This window comes from Rosa chinensis, chromosome 1 (assembly GCF_002994745.2).
Source record: "Rosa chinensis cultivar Old Blush chromosome 1, RchiOBHm-V2, whole genome shotgun sequence".
Lineage (NCBI taxonomy): Eukaryota > Viridiplantae > Streptophyta > Magnoliopsida > Rosales > Rosaceae > Rosa > Rosa chinensis.
The window spans coordinates 62,629,774-62,640,673 of NC_037088.1; the positions used below are offsets into that span (position 1 = coordinate 62,629,774).

The window sequence follows — 10,900 nt, forward strand, 5'->3', positions numbered from 1 at the left end:
CATCGATTCCTCAAATACTAATTTCTATGCATATTACTGACATCGATTTTTACTGTTGACCGATGTCTACAATTTAATTCTAAAAGTTAAAAAAACGCGGAAAAGACTAAGTTAAAAATTTCGACACGCGGGGGCCAAAATTTTCGTTCCCCACACACACTTAGTCAGTTTTCCCACTTTCTCTAGCAGCCCATTTTCATCCTTACTCACTATCTCTAACAAAACTGGCGACCCGACCATCTCTCTAGCTCTTCCCCGAAACCCTAGCCCTCTCCTCCTTACTCTCCCGCTCTCTTTTCAAGGCCACCACTACCTCCCTCTCCTCCGCTCACTCCCGTTACTATCTCTCCGGCGCCATGCCTCCGCTGGCAAGCGCTCTCTCTCTCTCTCTCTCTCTCTCTCTCACACACACACACACACACACACACACACACACACACTTTCTCTCTCTAAAACCCTCTTAGTCTCTCTCTGGAATTGACAAAGATGAAGTCTATGCAGCGTCCAAGGAGAAAAGCGCCTCCGCCTTCAGATCTAACTATACGGCCTTGGATTCAAAGCCTTCGCCGGCGGCTAAGTTGAAGAGTCCGTTGCCGCCAAGGCCGCCATCGTCAAATCCTCTCAAACGTAAGTTGGGATGCTTCCTAAGAACTATGTCCATGAAGCCTCTGGATCTCTCCGTCGAGGTACTGCTCTGTTTCTTAACCGACCTGGATCTCTTCGTCGGAAACCTTTCCTTCACTGTTGGTGTGTCAATTTGGATTTCATGGCTTGCTTAGTTGCTACTCACTCTTAGTGGGTTTTTCCAAAAGATTCAAACTTTGTGAAAAAAATTCAAACTTTGTGAAAAAAGGTTCAAACTTTAGCTTTTTGTGACATATAGGTCACAATTGAAGATGTTGAGGATGAAGAAGGGATCCACAGCTCAGGTTTGCTTTGCTTTCGGTTTTTGTTTATAACATTGGGTTACTGAGATTGTAGATTGTTATTGCTAGGTGCTGAAAGTTAGTTGGTAATTGGTGTAATGCAGTGTGTTTGCTTGGTTGATGAGTCTGGTAATTGGACAATGCGTCCATGTCTCTCTAGTGCTGTGAAGCTTCACCCAAAGTTACATGCTTCTATTTGTGTCAATTTGTGTGGTGAGTTATCGCGTTTTCTTTGAATAGTTAGCTATCATTTTATTTGAATACTTTTTTTGAATGGGCTCGCGCTCGTCGTCGGCTTCGTCAAGCTAGAGAACCGCCACTCTAAGGCCAGGTCACAGTTGGCTCAATTCTCACTTGACGAAGATCTGGCCGTATGTAAATAAGGTAATTCCATCTGGGTTTTCTTTGTTTGTATTAAAGTTTGTGTTTTTTTTTAAACCAAGATCGCCAAAGAAGTTTGAATTGGGTTTGTGAATGTGGTGGTGTAGGCAGCTTCTGAGTTGAAAGACACAAACCACATTCACAAACCCAATTCAAACGTCTTTGAATTGGGTTTTTCAACACAGATTCTGAGTTGAAAGATACAAACCCAACACAGCTTTTGGTTTGTGAATGTGTCTTTCAAATTTTGCTTTGATTTCTAATTGGGTGTGTTCCCTAACTGCAAATTTTTGATCTTTGTGTAACTGGGCGAATGGGACATTTGGGTTTGTGGTAATGATTGTAAAGTCTTGTGAATCGCATTGGAGTTCTAGTTAAAACATTTCATTTTGTGATAATGATTGTTGAGGTTAATGAGTTGGGATTTTGTGGAACCGTTAAGTAATTGGATCCTTTTGTTCGCATTTCAGGAGGAGATACATGAACTGTTACTGAGTTTTGCTGAAGCTGGAGCTACTGTTGTGAGACTAAAAGGAGGGGATCCATTGGTGAGTTCTTAGATTTTATCTTCAAAAAGTTATGGCAATTCCTTACATATCGAATTTGTAACATTATGATGAAGCATATTGTTTGTCTTTTAGGTGTTCGGAAGGGGTGGAGAGGAGATGGATTTTTTGCAAAAGCAAGGAATTCAAGTGCAAGTTATTCCAGGTACAATAATGAGTCAATATTAGTAAACTCTGTTATTTAGTTGAGCCTTTTAATAAGAATTTTCGAATGTCTCAAGAGTTTTAAGTGGCTCCATTAGTTACCTATTTCTTTCAAAGTAAGTATGTTCATTATCTTACCAAAGAAACATTGATAAAAATACAATTATATTGTTGAGAATATCCAACAGTGTCAGCAATGGCAATTGATATCTAAGTGTGACTTTTTTTTTTTTACCCTTCTAGTGGTTCCTTAACACTCTGATGTTTTGATTCAAGTTTAATTTGTCCTCATTGTCTATTCGCTTTTTTAGGTCTATGGTTGTTTGCAGTTTGGTGGTCTCATACTTTTTGGTTGATGATGTTTGTTGATTATCATGTTTTATGTATCCTGTTAATTGTAAAGAGTTGTAAAGCTTTCATATTCGGTGGACTGCTGGCACATTTTGATAGTACTTCCTATTTTCATATAAGTTTCCTATTAAAATTAAAGGAGTGAAAATCCTAGCCTCTACCTTATACCTTGGTATAAGTCTCGTCATAATTCCTAAATACTGGAAGCCCTTAAGTTCCAAGCAGGGGTAGGGAACACTAGTGAAATAAAATAAATAAATAAACAAAATAAAATGGCAAGGTAATACAGTTAACATGTGAGATTACTTTTCATTGAGGAAAAACTAAGGGAGTCTTCATCAGTTTGCCTTTAGCTATAAGGCAGAAGGATTCCATTTAGGATCTGGCTATTTTCTTATTTAGCAAATTGTGCATCCTTCTCTAGCTTTGAAATGATTTTCTGAACAGTGAAGCTTTTTTCAGACAGCGAATTCAAAAAAGATCATCTGATGGAGACTTGTGTATATGATCAAAATCTTTTATTACTTTCCAGGTATCACTACTGCTTCTGGGATAGCAGCAGAGCTAGGGATCCCATTAACTCACAGAGGAAACTAGGAATCTAGATTTCATTTATGCTTGCATCTTATGTCTTTGCTTGTAAACTACTAATATCATTTTATATTTTGGTTTCTTGTAGGTAATGTTCTCTCCCCCAGAAACAACCTGAATTTGAGTGACATTACAGTAATAAGTCTCCCAAGAAAATATACTCTCACTCATTGCTAATTAAAGATTAATTGATTTTAACAGTAATATTGATGTAATAAATTGTAATTTGCTTTCATGATCTCACCTTTTTACTTTTCTTGTTTTTAATTAGTGTAAATTGAAATTACCAATATTCTTGTCATTATGTAGACAAAAGATGCTCGCTACGTAGAAAACCAATAGCAGAACATAGCTGATGCTATCGATCTACTCCCTCGACTGGCAACCTATTTCGTTGTTAACATAAGGTAAGTCTTTATTTTGTGATCTTCACCCATAGTTTATTATGATGATATACTTTGTGACATTAATTTCATTCAAATTACTTAATGCTTGTAGGATAAGTGATTTTGAGTTTACTCCAAAATTTGCAATATTGGATCTGTTAGACATCCCACTATATCATGGCTGGGTAGTTGATCCCTAACTTTGTTTTTGAAGTTCTCAAATCTTACTTGGCACGAGTAAAACACTTTTCTTATTGCAATATGAAGGTTGCTAATTCTCGGTGAACTTAATTGTGGGGCTTTGTAATTCATATTTATGGTTAATGTACATTCTGTACAAATGTTATCCCATAGATTCAATTGTGAATAAACAGCTGATTTGAACTACGTTCTTTGTTGTTTGCACTTCTCTTATATATACTATGAAGCAATTTGGATACTTGATGTTTCAAGAAAGGTTGTAGTTTTACTCAATTTATGATGTACTTAAGGAAATAAGATGTGTTGATTCGATTTTGGCTTGGTTTGTATGTCCAAAATCTGTTCACTAGCTGATGCTTTAAGATTGTGTATAATCAGATTGCTTGAATTAATGCAATGCCCCATATTCAAGAAGTGATGTTAAAAAAACTAATGGACGTCGATGTAAACTACAAGGAACGATGTATAGCATCAATATGGACATCGATTTACAATTTGGAAAATGATGTATAGCATCAATATGGACATCGATTTACAATTTGGAAAATGATGTATAGCATCAATATGGACATTGATTTACAATTTGGGAAACGATGTCTAGAATCAAAAGGGACATCGATTTACAATTTGGGAAACGATGTCTACTATTAATATGGACATCGTTGTTAACCTAAAACCTGATGTAATATAGTAAAATGGACATCACTCCATCAAAGGAAACGATGTTTATTATAATATTGCACATCGTTCATACAATACTAAGGAATGTAGATTGAATCTTAAATAGTGGGATATATGGAAAATATGCGTGAACCTCACAAACCGCAGGCAAAATGAAAAGAATCTGATGTCTGACACCATATAAAACATCGTTTCTAATTTGAGTAACGATGTTAAACTGAATACTTCTGCTATTGGACCTATACTTCACCAAGCATTAAATGTCAAAATATGAAGGTTTAACAATATCTAAACACACTAATATGTCTTCATAATAACGGTTTTACATTGGTTCCATAAGCTTATACGATGTCTATTTTTGAACTGGACATCAGTTTTTGATCGATGTCAGGTTGTTCGTGATCTTTAACATCACCCACTAAGACATCGTATGGTTTTATTTCTAACATCGGTTTCTGGCCAATGTCTAAGACAAAAATTCTAGTAGCGTGCCAGGACTAAGGCTTTGTTGTTAATGATACATGACCATTGTTACTGTATGAATATTTTCGGAAGATTAGCTTTTGTATTCGTCTACTGCCATGGAATATCTAGGTTGGTTTTCTACCTTTCACATGCTTTTAACTTTGTAGGTACTCTGATCGATCAGTAACATTTTTCCAAAAAGAGGATTCACAGTAGAATACATGTAGTTGTATTGTGAAGAATTGGAAAATCTGATCGATTGCTATAGCTATGAAAACCAGCTCCTCCTATTTTTCATTTTAGATGATTTCTTAATTTGTTTCGGCAATGGGAGTCTTTCTTCCATATATATTGGTGTTTTATTTGTTTTGAGAAGGCAGGATGTTCTCCGCTCTTCATCAACATTGGTCCTATGTTTTGAAGGGTAGTATTTTTGATTAAAAAAATATATATCTTGGTTTGTCTGTAGATCTATTATTTAGAAAACTATGATCTGTAGATTTCTATTTAGCTACGCACCTTAATTTTGAGGCTCTCGCTCACCAGTACAATGTCAACAGTTAAGCCTAATGCACAAGGCATCCTTGGCAATACTGAATGGAATTTTAGGCATCCTTGGTATATTAAATGACCATTAGCAGTTTGTTGTGTTGAAGCAGGAACTATGTAATGGTTTTTTAAACTAGTTACCAATTATTCTGAACTGATAAGTGCTATGGTGGTTCATGCTAACATTACTTGTGCATGGCATTGTTTTCATTCAATATTAGATGCCCTATTTAAATTCTCTGCTTTTTCTATAGTAGACGAGACTCAATTTTATACCTCAGTCCTTAAATTAGAGGTTGGGACAGAGTTATTTCATTAAGTTCTCCAAAAAATTTCAAAATGATTGTCACAATAACTTCAGATCTATAATTGGTTCTTAATATCAAGTAAGTCTTCGTCATGTATATCAATTTCAGAAACAAGACTGCACGATCTAATTTTTTTAACCTCATTAACTTCGGATTTATATCTAAGTATCTAACCCGTCATCAAATCTTCTGATCAGTAAAGAAACAGAAAGGAAAATTAAGTCTTCTTCTAGACCTTCCCCTGTGGAAATGTGGCCCTGCCAAGGAGAGCCATGAGAGCCATAATAATCAAATCTTTTGGTTATTATGAATAACGCTAAATCTTTTTCATCAATTTCTGTCTTGAAGGAAGAACAAGTCAGCAACCAGTTTTTTTCTCCTCTCTAAGCTCCACTCTACTGCACAACAAGTGTATATATACTTGTATAGTGACGTAAAACTATATGAAACAATCTGATTCCCCTCCAAAACCAAGCTTAGGCCAATATCGACATTTTAGTTCATTTATTCTCTTCCTCCAGAAAACCCTAATTCATAAGGGGAATTTGAGGTTGGGGTGGTCATTTTCGTTAAGTGACCCAAAGAATTGAAGAGGATCATCCTAATTTCAGACACATGCTCCCAAAACAAATTCAATCAAATATAGACTTTATAGTACTATCTATTAGCTACTACATGTACATTTCATTTGCTATACACATTTCCATGATCTGAATCATAAGATCCATAAACTACTTATATCTAATACTATAAATTTCTTATGATCAGAAAGCAAAATCAAGTCTTCTCCAAGACACAATCAATTGATGATGCAAGTAATCAACTAAGCCTATGCTTGAATCCCTTTCCCTCGTGGAAACCTGACCCTGAAAACATGCTCTTCACCTGTGCATTTGTCAACTTTCGAAACCCATTGGGACTTCCTCCTCTCAATAGTACCACAACCACCAATAGCAGCGATTCTTGTCACTAACAATCCTCCTCCTATAGGCAACAACTGAGTCCTCGCCCCACCGGACCTCCACGACTCTTTGCAAAAGGCATTAGTCCCCACAACAACTGCCCCATTTTGCTTCTTCCCCATTTGCACCGTCCTAAGAATCCCCTCATGGTTCTCAAGGTTACAATCAATCAGCACAAAATCAGCCTCCTTGCAATAGTTCAACACAAGACTTTGGGCCTCCCCAATCACAAAATCAATGTGACGCACATTTTTAATGCCAAGGACTTTCTCAGACATACGCAGTTCTTCATTGCCAGGGAGAATGCACACCACACGCCCTCCGGTTTGCTGTGCTGCCGCAACCAGGGCTAGTGTGGTATAGTCAGCTGCACCGGAACACGCCACAACCATTAGCTGTGCATTGTTGCCTGCGGCTAGTGCTGAAACGAACTCAACCACGTCTGGCTCATTTGCTTTTTGGCCCTGCATAAACATTAACATCACAATAAGAAACAAATACAAAGAAATCTGAAATGCGTTAATGAATTTGCGGACAATGGATGTGAATACTAACCAGTTTCAAGGATTTGAGGTAGGCTTTTGTGGCATTCTCAGCAGACCAGCAAGCCATGTTTGTTCTTCTCTCTCTGTGAATGTAGGTAGTTCTCTTTTTTCTTTCAAACTCAATCTTTAGCTTCTTACTTGAGAATAGAATAGACATAGAAGCTAGCATCTATATATAGCACTTGACCCGGATTCTTATCAAGGGCACTGTGTCAATCCAACTGGCCATGTTTGAAAAAGATATAAAACAAATTTGCCAAGTACCAACTAGGATATATAATTACGCGCCTTATTGTACTTGTTTGTCTGCCCAAATTATTGGGTAAACTAGTCATTGTAATGCAAAAAGATTTCATGGTTAGTTCTCCTTACATTCACGATAAGAATTCGATTTGCTTTCATCATCCCTTTAATAGGACAAGTATTTCAAGCCAGTACTATTAGGGAGAATGAAATCGAACAAAAATTAGATAGGATTACATCGGATCGGATTCATAATCGTACTGCTGACCTAAATAAGATCTGAATTGGCCGGATGAGCTTCCAGGAGGAGGCAGCAGTTTAATATATAACGAGTACTAAATCTCTAAATCTCTGATCGTAGTTATGTTATTTTAATGTTAATTTAATTATTTGCCTCTGACAAAACCATTGGCTCTAACTATGACCCAAATAATCACCTACTAATGAGCTGTTGATGTCCAACATCGTAAAGACAAAGTAAGGTGATTTAGATTATATATAAAGGAAGAAGACCAGTGCTAGCTGAGGCAGAAACCAACAAACTTATAGTCATCGATCGATTTGCAAATCTATATTTAACATTTGAATGTAGCAAAGCATATGTGCACATGCAGTCCTCTTGTGTACGGGCTGTACGTGCAGACTAGGTAGCTAGATATCTCGACTCAAATCACCTTTTGATCAAGATCATCATATTTTTGAAGATCGTCATATTCCTCAAACAGCCACTATACGGTGGATATATGAAATATGAATGTATAAACCCTTTATATTATCTACACAAGCAAAATAATGAATTGTGAGTTAGCAGCGTTACATAACTCAAATAACGTTTGTACCGCGCACAACGGGTGCAATTCTCTTCCTTAATTGATTTATGTTAGCAAGTTTCTTTCTAGATGCGACTGATTACTTGATGAAACGCCTCAAAGATATAGTTTATTATACCTATTTTTTTATTAAAGTTTATTATACCTATTCACATGTAAATACGAAGAAGTATTCTTGAGTCCATGACTTGATTAGATATTGTTTGAGTCCATGACATGATTAGATATTGTTTAAGATGCATGGTAGATTTATTAATTAGCATATGCTGAATATTGTTTCAAGATGTATATATAATAATGCAAGAGGTGTCATGTTTGCCCCCTGAACGAGCAACAGAGATCCAGCTCAGATCTAATGGTTTCCCAGAACAAACACATTCATAACAAAGCAACATAATGCATCAATTTCTCTGTCTCGTGGTCTGTCACTCTCAGTAAAAGATGCCCCATTATCTGTCGATCTCATGCATCCCCTTGCTAGCTAAAGCTCGATCGATCGAGGTCGTCAGAGACTTTACTCAGAGATGCATGGCTTTGCGACTTGCGTGGTCCGACGAAATTGACTGCTTCATTTTTAATCAATGGAGGAGCATGGGAGCTCTGAGACAGTGATAGGAAGCGAGGAGGGCAAGAATAAACAAGTTGTGGGTCGAAGTGAAGTTCTTGGTTAGATGTTATGCATGCATGGAGGGACACGGTTACAGTACTGGGTACCTTCACTCTACCATGTCTCTTGTCGTGTTGTAGTCGCAAGTGTATTCGAGCAAGAGAAATGAGAAGGGTTCATTGTTTGGTAAATGCATGAATTTATACACGTGAGACTATATATATATATAGGGCAATGATATAGGGCCTCAATGAGGCCTAAGATTTGTGGCCTCAAATCCTAGGTGTCATGCCATGTAAGTAAATAAAAATTTATTTTCAATTCCATATAATATATCTTGCCACATCATACTATTTCAACACCAACTTTACCCTTTTATATTTCCTTTTAGATGTTAGGAGGTGAATAAATTATATTAATGAATTTAATTAGGTGAAAAAAAAAATATCAGCTATTAATTATATATTAATTTAAGGGATATGTCTACAGATTCTTTTATCAATATTTTTCTTCATTTAATTAAATTTTTTCCTTTAATTTTTCTTCCCAAATGGCATTAATATATTGAATTATGTGTCAAGAAATAGACGTTAACTCTTCTTTCCAAATATTGATTAATTTCATCCACAAAAATATAGCATTAGTAAATTGAATTTGGGAAATACTTATGTCTAAATTAAGAGGTAAGATAAAATTACACGTTAGCAACCATTAATTAACATCTACAATCTAAATATAAGGGAAAGACAAACAAAAAATAATAAATTCATATCTAACTTTTAAACCCTAGCTACATAAAGAGAAAACAATGAACAAAAGAAAAAATACAATTATATGAATATGTATTTTTACATTATATTTTCAAAATTTGCAGGAACCCAACAAAGGTTGAATTCATATACATGTGTTATACAAATCTGTTAATCGAATGTACGTGCAAATCTATTGACTAAATTTCATGAAATTTTTTCTACTCTTGATTGAAGAAAAAAAAATTGATATTTAAATCTAAGCATGAGTGTAATGAAAAAGAAATGAAAGAAAGCCATTTTTTTTTAGAAGAAAGCCAAAATAATATTTGGGGTAGAAAACCAAAATAATTTAGAGTCATTAGATTTTGGAATGATAAGATGGTCTTTTTCTCAAGAATTACGTGGCATGATTTGACAAATAGATGATTTGTGTAGATGACATAGCATAACACCTAAAATTGAGGCCACAAATCTTAGGCCTCATTGAGGCCACAAATCATTTTCCATATATATATATATATATATATAGTATGGAGTGGTATTGGTGTTTTGTGCCCATGCATGTTTTTGTGTATTCCATGAAGCATACTAGCATGCATGAATGTACAAGTACTTCCTTGTTTATCACTATACACCACAAAACTAAAAGCTTTAATGGTATTTTTTGGTTCCAATTAAAAAAAAAAGTTATTTTTTCGGTTTCGGATGTTTGAATATGTTAATTGAATTAACAATACTTATTACAGGTAAAACCGTAAATGATATAAACAAAAATAAATAGGACAATGATATATGGCCTCAATGAAGCCTCCTCAAATCCTAAGTGTCATGCCATGTAAGCAAATACAAATTTTATTTTCAGTTCCACATAATATATCTTGTCACATCATACTATTTCAACACCCAACTTTACTCTTTTATACTTCACCTTAGATGTTAGGAGTGAATCAATTACAATAATAAATTTAATTAGGTGACAAAAAAAAATATAAGTTATTAATTATGTATTAATTTAAGAGATATGTCTACAAATTCTTCGACCAATATTTTTCTTCATCATTTAATTAAATTATTTCCTATAATTTTTCTTTCCAAATAGCATTAATAATTTAATATATTGAATTAGGTATCAAGAAATAGGCATTAACTTTTCTTTCCAAGCATTGATTAATTTCATCCAAAAAAATAGCATTAATAAATTGATTTTAGAAAATACGTATGTCTAAATTAAGAGTAAGAAGAAGAAAAATTCATGTTAGTAGCAGCCATTAATTATCATCTACAATCTAAATATAAGGGGAAAAAACAAACAAAAAATAATAAACTCAAATATAACTTTTAAACCCTAGCTACATAAAGAGAAAAAAATGAACAAAATAATATATAAAATCATATGAATATGTATTTTTCAG

General features: G+C 34.9%; 1 protein-coding gene across 1 annotated transcript; it reads right to left on the reverse strand.

The window, feature by feature from the left end:
* Nucleotides 1-6,142: 6,142 nt before the first annotated feature.
* On the reverse strand, nt 6,143-7,182 carry LOC112182595. Its single transcript, XM_024321094.2, has 2 exons — nt 7,067-7,182; nt 6,143-6,975 (listed from the first exon to the last, which is right to left on the reverse strand). Exons 1-2 carry the CDS (start codon nt 7,121-7,123, stop codon nt 6,379-6,381), a joined length of 654 nt encoding a protein of 217 aa, XP_024176862.1. The 5' UTR covers nt 7,124-7,182; the 3' UTR covers nt 6,143-6,378.
* Nucleotides 7,183-10,900: the final 3,718 nt, after the last annotated feature.